Genomic DNA, 18671 nt, shown 5'->3' with positions numbered 1-18671 from the left:
CTTGCTGTGCTGTTGTTTACCTGCGCCGAATGGCAGCGACGTTGGCGTCAACAGCGCAGTCGCAGCATCATTCCAATGCACACAGCCGCAGCGCATTGCATTATTTGGCAGCACACTGAAAACAATTATTAACATGTTCATATGTATGTACACAAATCTTCATAGACATTTAGGACAGTATTATCAGCTTATTTTAAACTGTACATACATACATATGTACATATATTTAATATAGGTACATACATACGTATATTATACATAAATTATTAAAGTTCAAATATTAAGCAGGAACAAAAATAAAATCACGTTGAGACAATTTAACAGACACAACACCACATTTTTAAGTTTTAATATTGCTTATATAATACATACATATGTATGTATGTATGTATATATGTACATTATATTTTGAAATTACTAGCTTAAATGTTTTGAAAAAAAAAAAATAAATAAAAAATAAAAAAAATAAACGAATACATAAATTACATAGAGAACTTAATATATTTAAAATAAAATCATATATTTTAGCATTCCCTGAAAATGTTTTTTTTTTTTTTTTTAAATTAGTCATACAAGTTTGATCGTAAAAAAAAACAGTACTTAACATGCATAAATAAAATAAAATCACAAATTTTCAAACGCCTTGGACTGTTGATTTGTTTCACTTTATATAATTTATAAATTTTTAAGCCTTAAATATTAACCATCATGTAAAATTACATTGATTTAACTTAACATATTTAATATATGTATGTACATACATACATATGTATATGTATATTTTTTTTCAGTGTATGCCTTGCCCCAGCCCCTGGTTCCTGTCAACGTCTTCAGCATGCCAAGCAGCAGCAAGTACAAGAAAAAATCAACAGACACAAAAACAGCCACGCAAAACACACACAAGTCCAAAAACACAAACAGAAATAACAACAAAAACAACAAGAGCGATCGCTGAAGCTGTGTTGTTTTTGTTTTTACGATTTTCTTCTCGCTTGTATTGCTGTTGTTGCTGGTCTTATCCAGCAGGTAGACGCGCCGGGTCGGTTGCATTTCAGCGTTGCTGTCGCCGTCTCTGCTTCAGCGTACGTCACCGTCGCCGTCGCCGTCGTCATCGTCGTCTGTTTCGTTATAGAGCTAGGCTGTTGAAACTTGGCTCAGAGTTTTGGCGTTCAGTCCGCTGGCGAACGTTGTCTTGAGCGCAGTTTGCCGTTGTCGTGTTAGTCGCATTAGTCAACGTCTCAACGTGCGCGTGTGCGTGTGTGTGTTTGTGTTTGTGCCTGAGCTGTGCGTGTGTCGGTTACTGTGCCTGTGTTACTTGGCTGGTCCGTTCCCGTTTGTAAATTATTATACACGTTGATTTTGTTTTTTTGAGTTCTTTTTTTTCTGTGCCGCAGCAGCACAAACTGGTTGCTGCCATAAGAAGCAGAAGCTAGCTGCGAACGTAAGAGCTAGCATCAGCAGCAATAACAACAACAACAATCGCAGTAGTAGCAATAACAATAGAAGAACCGTATTTTTTGTAAGTCGTTCGGAAAAACGTCGCAAAAAAAAAGATTCGTCTAGCGGCAGCAAAAAGGAGCACAAAAACAGTAACAGTAACAGCAGCCGCAGCAGCAGCAACAACAACAACCAAGAGTAGCAAGCGCTTTAACAGTAGCTGTCGCCAGTATCTCTACACCGAGCTAATTGAAAAAAGATGCCCTGCTCAGCCGTGACGCTATCGATAGCGACAATCTGTGCGATTATCGCCACAGCGCTGCTCGCGATCGCCTTCTCCACAGACAATTGGCTGCACTATGACGTCAGACGCAATCAGATACAGGTTAGTGTAAAAAGCGTTAACAAAATGATGGCAGACGCAGCTCTCATATCATTTCCCATATCTCTATCTACCATCTTCGCATGCAAACAAAGCATATGATGTATGTGTGTGTGTGAGTGCTCGTCTGTTTGTATATGCATCTGACACCCCCGCAAACTCGACAAACAATAGGCTCAAATCGAGCCAAGGCCTTGTCATAGAAATAACACATAAAAATAAAAACACACACAGGTCACAATCAAAGTAGAAGCCGAAGCCAAAATAGTAACCGAAGAAGAGCAGAAGTCACAATGCAAGTTGAGATTAAGGCACAGTGGGCAGGCACTTGAGGAATATATAGACAAATGTCCAGATGGTAGCAAAATGTGCTCAGAACATGATATTTACTATATTTACATTTTGGTACAGCTAGGATATTTACTATATTTACATTTTGGTATAGCTAGGAACACGAAATAAAAAAGATATGGAAGTAATACACTAATAACAGATTTGTTTGTTTTCCGTTTCCAAGAGCTTAAAACTCTTAGTTTAGTAACGTCAAGTCAAGCCCAATGAAATATAATTAATTAGTACTTGAAGTCATGATTAAATATGTATGTATATAAATTTAATTAAAAATCAAATTTAAGCTAGAACTAATTTAAAAAAATTAAATATTCATTTTATTAAATAAATAAATAAGTTATTTTAAACAATAATTAAATGAAGTATAATTTATTAATTATAATCTTAGATAAAAGAATCCCACATATTAAGTTAGAATTATAGGAACAACAACATATTTCAATTCAACTTTTTCTAGTTCTTATGATTGTGTACCACTGTACCTGTGTCTCTGCTGCGCTCTGCAACGGTTAACGTTGGCAGCGACACCAGCAGCGGCATCGTTAACAGTAACAGACGCGCGTGTTGTTGCTTAGCGAGCAGAAGAAGAAGAAATAAGGGCAAGGCGCAGCGTGTGAGGCGTATGAAAAGAAGAAAGGTCGAAAGCGAACAGCAGCAACAGGCAGGCTGGCAGCGACGCGACGCAACGCAACGGCAGCGCGCATGATCAAAGGGGCGGCCAAGCGGCTGGCTGGGCGGTTGGCTTGCCCGTTAACGCTAAAACTTTCTACGCGAGCGCTTAGCCAAGCCAAGCGACACGACTACTGTGGATAAACAACAGGGATGGGGGAGGCAGCAATGAAGAAGACGATAAAGGAGACGAAGAAGCAGCAGAAGCAGCAGTAATTTCTCATTTTGCATGTAATACACGCGAAGAGCAACAACAAATGGGGCGGGCTTGTAGGTGCAGCTTAGGCAGAGCGCAAAGAGACAATAAGCGAGAGAGAGCGTCAAAACTGTATATTAGTGTATGTCTGTGTGTGTGTGCGCGCATACTTCGCATACCAAAACAAGCTAATGGCAGCGTGTGCTGAAAATATTTGCACGTTTTTAACATTGGCGCTAGACGACGACGATTGGCTTTGCTTGCGCTCGCTTAAAGGTTAATCCTAACAGTGCGACCAGCTTGCCAAAAGCTGTATGTAAAGCCAATGCAGTAGAGTGAGAGGGAAATACAATGAATGCAGAATGACTTAGGAAGAGCGCAGAGATGAAGTTACTCTCTGATCATGTGTTTGCGAGTATGTGTGTGTTTGTTTATGTGTGTATGCATGTACGTATTGCTGCATTTATAAAGCCATTAGAACAAGGTAATAACCTTTTTGAGTTTCTTTTCCCACCTTTTTTTTTTGGGTTGTGCGTCTAGTGGCAGCAATTGGTAATGCTGTTCTGTTGCATTTTAATTGGCCCATAGCAAATTGATTGTAATGCCCCAAAATACATACATACATACACACATAAAAAGTGTGGCTAGAGGCAACTCTCTGCGGCATTACATTTCAACGGCTGGCAGCTAGCGTGTCTAATGCTTTCTAATTAGCTGGACAGCAGAGTAATGCATAGCCAGCGCATAAGCAGGGCTGTTCACATTAATTACAGAACAGAAGTTTTTCAGTTTTCTTTTGTTTTTCTTCATTCCTTTGCCTTTGCTTTCCACACTGGCTTCGTAGAACCTACGCTTGGCGGATTACTGTTATCAGTTGCTTTTGTTGTTCTGTTCGTGTTTGCTCTCTTTGGCGCTCTCTTTGCTGCTCTTTTGCTTGGTTCTTTGTTCCGCAGGCGAAGCCAAAGTGCCTCATAGAAACACAGCAGCAGCAGCAACAACAACAACAAGAACAGCAACTTCTGCTGCTGCTGTTGTCCATTTGCCGCTGCTTGTTCTTTCCACTTCCCAACTACTTTAGCTCTACTCTGCTTCTTCTGGTTTCCAGTACCTGTCTGCGTGCCAAAGCAAAAATGTTTATATATGTATGTATTTTTTTTTTCGTTCGTTTCTTGATCGTTAACTTAGCCAAAGCCAAAGCCATTTGGCTAAAGGGGGCTTGGCCAGGGAGGTGGGGAGGGGGGCTTTGGGTTATACGTACGTACATATGTGGCAAAACCGGTTTTGAGTTTTCACTCGTTTCACGTTTTCAAGTCTCTCAAAATTGGTATGCGATACCCATGGCCCGCCTCAAAGCCCCTCTCCGTCGGTCAGGCTGCCAGATCGCCGGCAGCCCTAAGTCGCCATTGTTGCTGTTGTCGTTGCCGTTGTTGTTGTTGTTGCGTCTTTTTATTGTCGCCAGGTTCGAATTCACGATTCGAACCGATTGCCAATCCAATTGATGAAACTTTGCCAGCTTCGCTTGGCTTGCTTAAAAGAGAAAACCCTTCCTATTAGCTATTGCATTTGAGTTTTCTGTTGCTGTTGTTGTTGTCGTTGTTGTTTCGCTTCTATATCTTTCAGTTCGTTGCGTTTGCTGCATTTGCCTTGTTTTGGTGCCGTCTGGCAACAAAAAAAGAAATGAAAAGCCACAAACTTGTTGTTTTTACCATTTTTCCACATGGGGCTTTAAAGTTTTGGTCTCTGGCGCAATGCTTCATTTTCTTCATTTCATTTATGTATGTTTCTTTCAGTTTAGCTCGTTTTCTTTTATGCTTTTTTCTTCTTTCTTTTTCATTTTTTTTTTCAATGAATGAATTTCGTGTCATATTTTTTACGCTTAGTAAGCGCTTTGATTTGTCAACTTGCAAGGCGAAACACATGTTAATTTGAGACTGCAGATAGTATTAATTAAGCTTTTGCCAAATTACTCATTCGCCATGTGTGACCAGAAGCAGCAGCAGCAGCAGAAACAGCCGCAGCGACCCAAAATAAAATTTCTTTTGTGTTTCTCTTTTTTCTTTTCTTGTGCATACCCTATGCTTGCAGAGTCAGCGACTTTCTTGAATTGTATACCCCTAATTTGCATTTACAGGGTATCTAATTACTATTACTTTGCTTATAGGTGTCAAATTAGTGTCTGATTTCCAAAGGAAACGTTAATAATTGATATTTAGGGCATTTCTTATTTCAATTTATCTTATTTCTATTTATCGGCCTGCATTTAGATCTTAAATCTTATTAGATTATTTACAGCGACTATTATGATATGTATTTGAAAATGTTTGAATTGAAATACAGTAGAATTCTTCTAATTCTAATACTTATATTAAAGCCTAAAACTTTTTAACAATATTTTAAATTCAGGTACATATTATATATATGTATATCATATATTGTAGTATAGTAAATGTTAAATTTTGTTCTTAGTCTTTTCGAGTTCAATTTTGATAATTTTTCATTCTCAAGCTCTAATGAGGAGATCTGCTCAAGTTTTGTAAAAACTGAAATAGAACAAAGAATATGTATCCTATTTATTGCAAATTGTGTTTAAAATATAATCGCTTGCACTAAATTTTGCTGTACAAGGCAGTCCCACTAATATTTTTAGAAACACAGCTGTGTTTAGTCAAGACTTATTATTATTATAATTAATGACTTATTCTTATTATAATTTGAGTAAATACACTGTCTCACATAATAGAGGGCCATCGAATGATTTCTGTGGTCTGTTTTGCGAGAGAATAAGTTTGTTTTCACTTTCTTTCAATGAAATATGATATATTAATAATAATTTTATTTGAATTTGATTTTCAATTTGAATTTCTCACTGTTCCCTTCTGATCAAAGGCTTTCTCTAAACAGTTGATTTTCCAGTCAAAGAATATGTAAAATCATTTTACTATTTATAGTCCGTAAATTATATTGAAGAGTCAGCATTCAGCATTCATCAGTCAGCAGTCAGCAGTCAGCATCATTAGTTTTGGTTAATTTGTATTTTATCGTATTTGCTGACATCATGTGAAATTCCAAATTGGTTTATCACCTCTGGCGACTACCGTAATGGCCGAGAACCCGATGCGATTTGCATAAAGTGAATTGCATTTGGCGTTTGGTTACCAAACAATGCTAGCTCGCTTAATCAGCCAGAGACTCGCTATAGCTGTGGGGATTACGTCTCTGCCTCTTCTTCCCCTTCCTCATCTTCTTCTTCTTCTTCTTCTTCTTCTTCAACAGAAAGTGTTCGCTAGCTGGCTAGTGTAGAGATCTCGAGTTCTTTAACAGTGTCGTAACTAATCGCCAGCAAACTGACTGTTGTGAGAGCTGATCATAGAGATGAGTCAACAGTTAAGTATGACCGGCTTGTCATGTTCCTGTTAATCTTGACAACCGGCTGTCATTCTGTCCTAATTGTTGAATGAATCTGCTGAACGCATCAATGAGTTTTCGATAAAAGCTTACATAGTTAAGCCGTTGTTAAAGTTGACCATCGTATGTTAGTCTCTTTGGCTACTCTTAGCCGCTAAGCTTGACAAGCAGTTTTCGGTCTTCACCTAGCATCTTATTGTCAAATTTGATTGCATCGACATGGGCTTAAATGGGCAATTTACATATGAATGTGAATTATTGACAGTCAGTTTATCTAGCTGTCAAAGTTAAATGGACAAATGGACAGAATAAAAGTTGTTAGTTGATAAATGTGTAATCTGACTGTTAAGTTTAACAGGCACTTAGCTGGTTTTATCTTGAGTTGCGTGTCAAATTTGACTATATTGAAGAATATAGATTCTATCAAGTGCCCAGCTGAGTCTGACTGCGATTTATGCCATTGATACTGCTCGTATAGTTGATCTAGCTGTACTTTGAGCTTGTAGTTGACTTGATAGCGTTGCCACCTAGCTACAAGTGGGACTGTTATCACAGCAGGTTGACAACATGAAGCTAAAGACCATCTGATAATCTCTCTTTAGTCTCAGCTGATGCCTGAATGTATTTGCTAATTGTTGGCGTTGCCAGATTGTAAATAAACTCATTCCGCACAAAGATCTTAACTGAATTCTTCACAGCTTTTATTTGTTTTTTTTTTTTGGCGCTTTCGCCGTGTTCAGTTATGATAATGCCTGCTAAGTTCTTGGAGCTGAGATTCCAATCTTTCTCACACGACTTTTGTAGCCTACTTAAAACGCAATTATTTTGGCCACTTGAGCGTGCGATTTCAAACGCTTTCGCTTCCTACAAGCTCGATAAGCGCCTCCCTCCCCTCTCTCTTAACCATTCTCTATGTCTCTCTCTCTCTCTGTCTTGCTGAATAATTGAATCGCTCATGTTGAGTTCAATATGTTGTTTCTTTATTTCAATATGTTTTTCGTGTTTCAAGTTCGATTATATTTTGCTTCTCTTCGTGGGCGAACTTCCGCGTAATTTGTGCTATAATTACAGTTATTATTGTTTCGATCTGTCTAAAGTACAACAGACGAGAATGCATTTAAAGATTGAACATCTATTGTCAATGTCGCGCTCCCACGACCTTTTTGCCAATAGCAACAACAACAACAAATATATATATATATATAAATTTAGAAACAAAAACTAGAAATACGTTTGGGCCATAAAACAACGTCAAGACGAAACGAGAATTTAGCAAACAAGCCTCAAATGCTCACATGTGTTTGGAGCCATAAAAAACTACGACAAATTGTCGCAAGTTTTACTTTTTTTGCTCTTGTGCATGGCCAACTAATTATACCCTGTAAACGAGTTACTGTGCGAAATGGAAAATATATATTGAGACTGCCTACCAGAGACCTGAGACTCTTACAGCTTTTACTAGTGCTCTTTGGGAATAGTTGATGACATTTAATTATATGGTCTGTTCCGATTTTCTTGCCTATAAAGAACTATGGACAATAACTGTCAAAATAGTTTCAAATATATCCAATATTTCAAATCAAATATTAGCTATATTATATTATAATTACCTGATAGCAATCCCTGATAACGATATATATCGATTTAGTCTGAGAAAGTACATCAGACTCCATCGATATATATCATTATCAGAGATTCTTATCAGGCAATTAATAAACATAAAAGCTGACCTTGATCAAACATATTAGTACATTTATTCAATATGCAATGTAGCTCTATAACGTCGATAAATATCGATTGTAAATATGTTAATCTCATATATCTTGATCTTGTGCAAATTCTAGCTAAGACATCTATATCGAAATAGCTTTCTTCATATAATATAATCATTGCAAATATATTTATATAACAAACGAATTCTATTAAAACGATAAATATCGTCTGTATTTAATACGCTTTCTCATATATCAAACGATATTCATATTGCTGCGCTTTAAGCATATGTATCTTTAGATTCGTCTTCATATACCATAGTCTATAATATATATCACTTATTAGTAGCGCGATAACGATAAATATCGATTATATGTGTCGATATATAAGTGTTAAGAATGTACATTTTGATATCTTCTAAGATATCGGGCAGTACGTTGCCTTTGAGCTGCTAACCTACATACAGGCCTTTCTGCAGGGTACCCACACGTCGTGCATTTGTTTGCTGCGCGACTTAATTTAATTTGCCGCACCCAAAATATGTGTCGCCTGCATTTTGACAGTTTTTTGTTGTTGTTGTTGAGTTATTTGGTCTCTCTCTCTCTCTGTCTATCTCTATCTCTCTCTCTCTCTCTCTCTCTCTGTCTGCCTTTGCCGACTCAGATATCTGTAAACTCGATCGCGGCCTTGGCCAGCTACACAGCTTGAGCGTTTGAGCTCTTTGGCATCCTGCACACGTAGCTCGGATTTAGTTGACGATTGGCTAATCATCAACATCCGCCCATTGAGTGTGCAAAGGGGGCGGGACTGAGGTGTTCAAAGGGGGGACGGAAGGGGCCTAGCCAAAGTAAACTCGTTTTGGCCACGGTCATAAAAATAGTTGGGCCTTAATAATATCTGTGCAGCAGCCGCAGCTGGCCCAGCGCCGATCGCCGATCGCCGAGCGTCAAGCGGACCCGGCGCCATCTGTCTATGCTCCACAAACTGGAAACTGGCAACTGGCAACTACCAACTGGCAATTGGCCATTGGCAATTGGCAACTGCTTGCTAGGGTCTCTTTTTCCTCTGCCACGTACGTACAGTACGCAGCTGAGTAGCCAAGCGAAATGCACTCGTGTGTCTGGAACAAGTCTAGCTGGGTTTTTTCTTTATTTTCGTTTCGCTTCCTGATCGCGCACAAGCTGTAAGCCGATCGCATTCGCAAATGTGCTAGGCAAACCAACACAGATCGGGTTGGCTTGTGGCAAGTTGACTCCAAAGTCAAATGCATTTGAAAAGCTGTTCTCTTTGTGCTCTGCTTGGCTTTTATTTGCCTATCGATCGTTCAGTTCGCTTTTTGTTTGGTCGCAAATGCAAATCCAAGAATGTCTGCTATGCGGCAAAGAAAAAAACCTCATTTAAGATCAGCTGCAAGTTAGGTGATTGTTTATTCATGTCACATATCATAATGGACTATGGGCATAAAACTTTTAGAGCAGATCAACTGATATGAACCGGATAAGTGGAGCTGATTTGGATATGTAGTTCAGTTCTAAGCTCGCCTATCGAGGCGATCGAGCTCTCTTTGTTTACTGAAGTTCTTTTATGATAGTGCCCCAATGAGAGTTCAGGGAGGTCGAGCCGTTATACGTGTGATACCAATCTCCCACTCTCCTCTCTCCTTCTCCCTCTCCCTCTCCCTCTCTCTTTCTCTTTTTCGACTTGCCTAGTTGCCTTTTTGTTGTCTCGATCGATCTCGTTCAACGTCTCGAAAGCTTTTTGTTGCGTTCTCATCAGCCCGGCTAGATCTAATCATCTATTTTACTTTATAATTATTACAATGCGAGCTTTTTGCAGCAGAAGCTCATTTGAAGATCGCCTTAATTTAGCCCAGTGAACTAAGTATGTGATCTGCAAGTGATCTCAGCGTAAATTTGATTTGTGGCTAAGATCATATCTTAAATTGGTTCTAAGATCGTCCCTAGGAATATTTTCAGATCAGTTGTATTGATCAAATAGGTGCATGAACTTTATTAGATATTAGGAAAAATGAGAGATAAGATGGTTCCTAAGATCATTATCAGATCAGTTTAGAACAGTTCGAGTGATATATTAGATATAGACTTCATAGGGTTCAGCTGTCAGAGAGATCAGGTGCGATCGATGACTTCTAAGATCATTTGCAGATCAGTTCAGATATATCAGATTGATCAGATATATATATTAGCTACAGTCTAGCTAGATATTAGCAAAAGACTTCTTAGGGTTCACCTGTCAGAGAGATCAGCTGCGATCGATGACTTCTAAGATCATGTCCTAAGATCGGCTCAAAGATCGTCCTTAAGATCGGCTCTAAGATCATTTCCAAATCGATTGACCAGACATATATATTATATCTTATATATATAGATATTAGTAAAAGAATTATTAGAGATAAACTGTCAGAGAGATCAGCTGCGATCAATGAGAGTCTGTGTTTAGGGTTATTGCCTCCAACATTTAACCTAAGGCTTTCTAAGTTCATTCACTCGGAGCTAGATCCATTGAGTAGCTTTTAAGCTGGCACTTCGGTTCAGTTGTAGACCATGTCTGATCGCATTGCTCTATGAAGTGCCCACTACCGTTCAGTTGGCTGTCATCTCGATTAGCTGCAGTTATCAGTTGAGTCGCTCCGTGGCCGCTCTTAGGTAATGCGAATGGCCGCAGACTTGTCAGGTGTCACATGCTAATCGCACGCTTTGCATTTGGGAACACGTAGCTGTCTGTTAGACGCAGCCGAGACGAGCCATATATGTATGTATGTGTGTGTGTGTATATATAGGGCCGAATGTGCCTGAATCATCTACACACACACGCGCAAGCCGAAAATTTGAAATGGCATCACGTTCTGCACGTTTGCCACATCAAATTCTACATTTTTGGATACCAAATTGTTAAGCACAATGCAGAGGCTACCCTCCCCTCTTATCGCCTCTACTCTGCTCTCCCTTCCCCCTCTCACACATCAAAAAAGAGAAAAGCATTTCGTTGGCTACCAAAAAAGAAAGAAAGAAAGAAAAAAAAAAGCAAAATCCAAACGTGTTTTACCTGATGTCCGGTACTTAAATAACAATGCGACAGGCCAAAAGAAAACTTAACAAATTTTTATCGACAAGGCAGAGAAAGAGTGAAAAAGAGCGAGAGGGGGGAGGGGGAGAGAGGAATGGGTGCTCTCCATATTGAGCTGCAGAATTGGAATTATGTAAATTTAATTTTTTTTTTTTTATGCTTGTGAAAAGTGTTTTTCGCTTACGCAACAGCACGAAATGAAACGAAATGAAGAGAAATAAAAAAGAAATGGAAAAATAAACAACAATTCACAAAGTGGAACTGGGACGGGAACGGGAGACGGGGAACGTTGGAGTGGGGGAACTGGACGACTGGGCAACTGGGAACTGGGAAGGTGCTGCCCGCCCCAAAACTCTTATGAAATGCTTTTCGCTTTTCGCTTCGCTTGTCTCGGAGCCGGTTGAACGTTTTGGCTTTTAGCTCTCTCGCTCGAGTCTCGAGTCTCGTATTGGCGCTTGGCCTCTGCTCCCCATACCCGATGCCCCATGCACCATGCCCCATGGCCCATGCTCCACACCCAAGCGGATTAATTTTGTAACTTTCTTATGAAAGTCTAGTAGTGCATTGCAATTAAGGGCTACTGTGGCACCGCCCCTCCCCTTCCCCGTCCCCATGTCTGTCACAGGTTTTCGAGTCGTTTAATTTATATCATATGCGAGCTAAGCTTGCTCCAAATGGGTGGGCGGTGGGCGTGGCTGGGCTTGCATTAGAGAATTCATTCAGGTGTAAAGCGCCTCGAGAAATCAGTGGTGTGCACCAGGCCGCAGAGCTTGGACTGCCGCCGAACGAGAGCATCAATTGGGCATAGCCACATAGACAGCACACAGATACATGCACATATACATGCACACATAACTGGCCAAGCTAATTGTTTAGTTACGCCCAAGTGGGCAAGTCGAATAGCGGCGAGTCGAGGAAAGCTCGAAGGTCGCATCGAAAGTGGGGAAAAGCTAATGGATTATAGCTTGCGGCTTATCCCTAATTGGCCTCAAAAAGAGTGATAGAGGGAGAAAGAGTGAGAATGAGAGTGTGAGAGAGAGAGAGAGAGGGAGAGAGTGAGATATAGAGAGTGAGAGAGAGAGAGAGAGAGAGAGAGAGAGAGAGAGAGAGAGAGGAAATACCTCATAGATCTACCAAGATTTGGTTCTACTACAACTTTATTGAGCAATCATCCCTAATTATGTTCGGTTCGCAGCTGGAACTAGTTTTTGTTTTGTAATTATATTATATTGAAACTTTGTGATACTTAAGTAGGACAGAGAAAGACTTTAAAGATCTATCACGATTTGGTAATTCTGCATTCATTATTCGTGATTGGTACACAGCCGGAACTAGCTTAAGTTGTTAATCTGATATATTGACAGAGAGAAACAGAGATATATCCTAGAGGTCTTTAGTTTTATGAAGCCATCATTGTTCACTGTAATTGACTATGAGTCGGAACTAGTTTTATTTGCATTTAGTTCTAATTTTTACTATCATTAGTAATTATGATTCGTTCACAGGTGGAACTAGTTTTTTGTTAGTTAATATAGTAATATTATGAAACTTAAGAGAAAGAGAGAGAGAAAGATAGAGGGGAGAAAAGAGAGAGAGAGAGAAAGAGAGGGAGAGGGAGATAGAGAGAAAGAGAAGGAGAGATATGCTTTCAATATCTATCACGATTGACTTCTAATACTCAAGGTCAGAGGTTCACAGTTGAAACCACTTATATACAGTCATGGTCAAATTAATAGGTGTGACCCAAAGATTCTAGCATATTTTAGAATAATTACGGTTTGACAACATCTATCAGCACGAAATTTTTTTTGTTAGGTATGGCCACACTATTTGAAAAGGAAATAGGTAAATCTTCCAAAAAAATTTACTCGCTAAAAAGTTTTGGCTGTTATACATTCTCTACCTCAAAATTGACCTGGACACATTAATAGGTGTGTTTAACTTAACAAAAAATTATTAAAATATTAAAGACTTTTTGAGTAAGCAAAGGTAGTATTTTTATTGAATATAATTTGATTGAAGCATCAATATTTTCATTTGCAACATTTAAATAAAATTAGATGGGTCGTGGAGTTCACTGCAGTGCTGAAGAGAGAAATCTCGTTCTCAAGCTTCGTGAAAAGGGTAAAACTTATAAATGCATTGCCTCACTAATGGGACGATCGGAAAACTTCGTTACAAATGCTCTAAAACCAAAAAAAGATAAAAAGAAGCCGGGTGCCCGGAGGAAAACTACCGTAAGAGAGGATTCCCGGATAGTCACCTTGGCTAAAAGGGATCCTTTTAAGTCTTCGAGAGCGATTGCCATCGAAATGAGCAATGTTGTATCGGCACGAACTATTCGTCGACTTCTATTAAGCTCGAATCTACCTGGGAGAGTTGCTCGCAGGGTTTCTCTATTGCGTAAATCAAATATTCGGATGAGGCTTAATTTTGCTCAAACTCACAAGGCCTGGTGTGGTTTAGAGGGAGAGCGTAAATGGAGGAACATTCTCTGGAGTGATGAAACAAACAAAAATTTCTTTGAGAATGACTCAAATATAAATGTTCGAAGACCTAAAGGCAAAGAATTGGATCCTAGATATACAAAAAAAAGGCGGTTAAGCACGGAGGAGGTGGCATAATGGTTTGAGAATGCTTTTCATGGCATGGTTTGGAAATGCACCATCGACCATTTTCATAATAAACAGATTTCTGTAAAAGGAACTATTGAGTAGTGTTTTATGCTACCATATGCCCACGACAACATACCTCTAAAATAGAAATTCCAACAGGATAACGATTCTAAATAGGACTCTCCAGTAGTTAAGGATTGGTTTCATGAAAATATAATTGAAGTTTATGAGTGGCCAAGTCAGTCTCCAGATCTCAATCCAACTGAGAACCTTTGGGGACACTTGAAAAGGCTAATTTTCAAGACTATCTGCTTCAATTACACCCAATTATTGGAAAATACTCAGGAGGAATGGAGCACCATTCCTGTGGAAAGGTGTAGAAGGTTAATATCGTCTATGCCCCAAAGAATCAGCAAAGTCATTGCGAATAAAAGCGGATATACAGGGTATTAACCATACTTATCCACATATATTCTAAATATTCTACAATATTTCAGAATTTTTAACTTTTCTTTTTTTAATTTGCTGGGTACACCTATTAACCTGGCCAGCAAAAATTTGAGTTTTTTGTGAAGTATGCCAAAATTATGCTAAAAATTATTATTTTTTAAACTTGTTTTTTGTTGTTGTTATTCTATAATGTGTCTATTTTTTAATATAAATTAAATTTTTTAGTTACATAAAAAAAATATAGACGTTATTCTCATTTAAAAAAAAAAAAAAATTTCACACCTATTAATTTGACCATGAGTGTATATGAGTGAATCCAGTTCCTCACTTTGTTGTTAGAATGAAACTTACGATGTAACTGTAAGAGCTTTATATCTTTAACGGTTTAATCTAAGCTAGATTTGTGCATAGAACAATATCTGCTATGAAAGGTTCATTGGAGTTCATTTCAGTTCAGTTTTGAATAGTTTAGAGAATCTTTTCTTTATTTAGATACTCATTTTTGCGCTCTCCAGAGTTTATCTACTAGTTAAGCTATATAAAGGTGTTTAGTTCGTAGCCAGAACTAGTTGGGGATTCGAAACTTTGTAGATTAAGTGTAAGTTAGATCTAATCTAGTCTAGGCTTTTACAAATTACAATAGTAGCTGTTATTGTTTGTACAATTCAGTTCATTTGAATTAGTATCGGCTCATTTTGTTGAAGATTTTTCGTGCACTTCTTAGAAGTTTAAGCCCATTCTGATACTCTTGCTGGCATACTCTCGAGTTTATCTATTAGTACTAACTGTGCCTATAGCCCTCTGCATCTGGCGCTGATTTGACCTCGACTAATGATTAGCAGAGCCAACAGTCGGATTGACAATGGAAGACCTTCAATTGTAAGACTCGAGACTTTTTTTCTTTCCACAATTCACAATTCGCAATGAATCGCTCGAAATGACGTATGGGAACTGCGGAACGTGTTCAACGGCAACAGCAATAGCAACGGCACTTGATCCGATAAATACGTATGTATGGAAAGGCAAATACAAAACACGCAGCTCGCTGAACGCCCATTGTCAGATCTCAATATATGTACAAACGAGCGAGCATAGGTACATCTAGACATGTAGCTATATTTATGTACATCCGCGTCTTATTTCAATACGAAGCGAAAGATGACCGGATGATGATCGAGCAATGGCAGCAATCAAAACTGATTTCAGATTGAGCTACAAAAATCATAAGCGGAATCATTTTGATTTGTAACTCGTGTTCCTCGCTTTGTTCAGAACGCCCACACTGGAACTGGTTCTCGGAGCGGTTGCGCGTAGACTCGCTCCAACATTTCTGGCTTGGATTTGCATTTTAAGGCCTTTGTCTGGTTATTTTGATTTGTTGTCGCTCGACGCTTTATTTGATGTGGAAGCTTTGATCAATTGTTTGGATCATTGTAGATTCAAGGCTCTTCAAATAAGGTTTATAATACTGCCGGCCTGCATTCCAATAGATGTGCTAATGCTTGGAATATTTTTCGATTTGCTATGATTTGTTGAACTATAGAATCTTATGAGAAGTAAATAGAAATTTGGGGTTTACGATTAATTATCGATTCCTAGGGTTTGAGTACAGTTATCGTTTAATTGAAAACTTGTTTACCTGGATCCAAGTATTTAGGGTTTTGTGGAAGCTAATACTAAGATTGTTATACCACTTGTTCTTCTGACATTGTACACTCGTATTTGCACATATACAGATACATTGCTATTGTGTTGTATTGTATTCTCGTGGATAGATATAACTATCTATCTATCTTTCGATTTATCTGACCTTGATCTATCTATCTATCTATATATTTGTAAAGCTGTCTATCGATATATTTATCTATCTATTTGTCTATCTATCTATCGATTCATCTATAACCTGTCGATGTATCTATCTATCGATTTATCTATCTATAATCTGTCATTCTATCGATCTATATATCTTTGTGTTCATCTATCTTGCTATCTACATATCGATCTTTCTATTAAGTTGTCCATCTATCTATTGATCCATCTATCTGCCTATTTATCGATCTATTTGCTTATGATATCCATCTACCTATTCATCTATCTTGCTGTCTATCTATCGATGTTTTCTATTCATCTGTCTGCCTGTCCATCTATCCAACTATCTGTCGTCTCTTTATACATCTATTTATATTTTCTATCCTAATTATTCATCACTCTATATATAAGTTCACCCATCTGTCTATCTATCAATCCATCTAACATGTTTCTATAGATCTATCTATCTGTCTATGCTATCTTTAAATAAACTTTCATACAATATCAATCGGAAATTTCAAATTACAATTACCAATAAGATTGGATGATGATGGTGTTCCATAAAGGAATACATATACATAACATAATATATATAATATAATGTGTGCATATAATGCATATAGTGCATACAATAATATAATAATAGTTCATATATTTAATATATATGCATAATAATAATAGTCTATAGCTCAACATTCCTTTATAAACACTCACTCAACAAGATCCTTCCTTAACTTGTTATTAATTGAGATTCCTTCTTCTTTTCAGGCCTTTGCCGCCAAGCATTCGGATGCGGAGTCGCTGCTGCATAACTTGAATGTGAAATATTATTATTATACGAGAACTCGCGGCCTGTTCAGAATATGTTATCCCAAGGAGCGTCCGCCGGTAACGGCAGGTAAGATCCATAAATAGCAACAGCTTAAGCTAGAAATAAATGCTAAACTGAGTTGGATTTCCATTTCATTCCATTCAGTGCCTACTTATCTGTCCCCCATTGAGACGCACTGCTCGAACATAGATTACTTCCCGCAAGTGGAGGATGATAAGATATCCAATGAGGATGCCACGTCCCGGTTGCATTTGGCCCGCTCCTGCATTGCGCTCTTCATCATTAGCTTTGTGACCATCTTCTGTGCCTTCTGGACGGGCCTATCCGGCTGCTGGAAGCGTTCGTCGGGCGCCATAACCGCCACATCGATCCTGTTGCTGGTCACCTGTTTGCTGGCCGCTGGCGCCATGGGTATTTGGCACACGGTCGAGTTCTTTGAGAAGGAGAAAGTCGTTGGAGAGGATTACTACCAGCAGTGGAATACGGTGAGTGCAGAGAGCTACGCCTGAACTATTTGGATGGTTTTTCATGGCAACATTTATTATGGACTGCAGGTGCTGCGCGATAACACGAAGATTGTCTACGATTGGTCCTACATTGTGGCCTGGACAGGCATTGCCACCTGTCTGCTGGCTGCCATCCTGCTATCGGGCGCTGCCATATGTCTGCGCAACGAGCGCGAGAAGGAGGAGCAGCTCAATCTGCAGTACCTGATGCCAGGTGAGTGACGCAAGTGAAGCAAAGGTGAAAGCGTCCACTCTAAACTGCATCCATTTCCGTTTCCATTTCAGTTTACTCGCAGAAGCAGCCACCCTATCCGCCCTACGCAAACTACGCCCAGCCGCAGATCTATCCGGGTCCCTACTATCATGGCTCCCAATACGGACCCTATAATTATTAACTTGGCTAACGAAATGCACAACGAATATGCGAATGAAAGCAGTAAACAAAACAAGCAAACAACAACCAACAACAAATTACAAAATGCAAACAACAAAAGCTTAAAAACTTAAATCAAACATTTGAAACGTTTTGGGAAGAGAAAGAGACAGAGCTATAGAAATTTTACTTCGAATTTGTCAGTCTCCATTGTCTCCATATGCGCATATATGTACATATATATGTATGTGTGTAATGCACTTCGAATAAACATATTTACAATCTTTTTTTTTTTTAATAATATTTACATAAATCTAGTGTGTAGCTTCTATCTATTTTGTATAGAAATCGTGGGTCTTCAGTCAATATGCGTCGAAAGTATTTGGTGCGTAAATTTCGCAAAGAATGAAAACAGAGCAAAAATTAAGTGAAACAAAATAATAATGGAAAATGCAATGAGAAGAAAAGTACTTACAGCAAATCTATAAAGACAGAACAATAAAGATTTAATTTATTGTAGCATGTAACGTACATGTAGCTTATAATTATGTGTAATAATTACAATAATAATGATAATAATATTGTGTAAGCATCAACTTTTTTGTATATGTATATGAATGTAATGAGTATAACTTTACAAATGCGCTGCTACGCGTTAATTTGTCTTCCAAGTACATTAAATGCTTGCGCATGTGTTAAGCTGTACTTTTAATGAATAAAAGTTTCTTACGTTAAATGATATTTGAATTTGTTTTTTTGATTACTGTATATATCGATAATTGTTAAGTCTGTCAGCCAAAGATGTGACGTTAGAAACTAGAATTCTGTGTTGGTTAATTCGTGCAG

The 18671-nt window shown here is 38.4% G+C and overlaps 1 protein-coding gene and 1 long non-coding RNA gene across 2 annotated transcripts; both read left to right on the top strand.

Moving 5' to 3' along the window:
• The first annotated feature begins 1144 nt into the window (after window positions 1-1144).
• On the top strand, window positions 1145-18566 carry LOC108619585 (uncharacterized). Its single transcript, XM_018016252.2, has 5 exons — window positions 1145-1822; window positions 16883-17012; window positions 17091-17431; window positions 17501-17666; window positions 17738-18566. Exons 1-5 carry the CDS (start codon window positions 1697-1699, stop codon window positions 17845-17847), a joined length of 873 nt encoding a protein of 290 aa, XP_017871741.1. The 5' UTR covers window positions 1145-1696; the 3' UTR covers window positions 17848-18566.
• On the top strand, window positions 1829-13822 carry LOC149268029 (uncharacterized). The gene is made up of 2 exons (XR_016271319.1): window positions 1829-13229; window positions 13301-13822. It is a non-coding gene; the product is annotated as an uncharacterized LOC149268029 (long non-coding RNA).
• Window positions 18567-18671: the final 105 nt, after the last annotated feature.

This window comes from Drosophila arizonae, chromosome X (genome assembly GCF_054131065.1).
Source record: "Drosophila arizonae isolate 15081-1271.41 chromosome X, UAZ_ARI_1.0, whole genome shotgun sequence".
NCBI lineage: Eukaryota > Metazoa > Arthropoda > Insecta > Diptera > Drosophilidae > Drosophila > Drosophila arizonae.
This window is presented reverse-complemented; position numbering and strand designations above follow the sequence as displayed.

Bases quoted from the DNA above. Each gene is read 5' to 3' on its own strand.
- LOC108619585 (XM_018016252.2), top strand. From the start codon at position 1,697: ATGCCCTGCTCAGCCGTGACGCTATCGATAGCGACAATCTGTGCGATT. The intron at 17,013-17,090 runs GTAAGATCCATA...CATTCCATTCAG, and splicing joins GCGTCCGCCGGTAACGGCAG to TGCCTACTTATCTGTCCCCC. The intron at 17,432-17,500 runs GTGAGTGCAGAG...TATGGACTGCAG, and splicing joins ACTACCAGCAGTGGAATACG to GTGCTGCGCGATAACACGAA.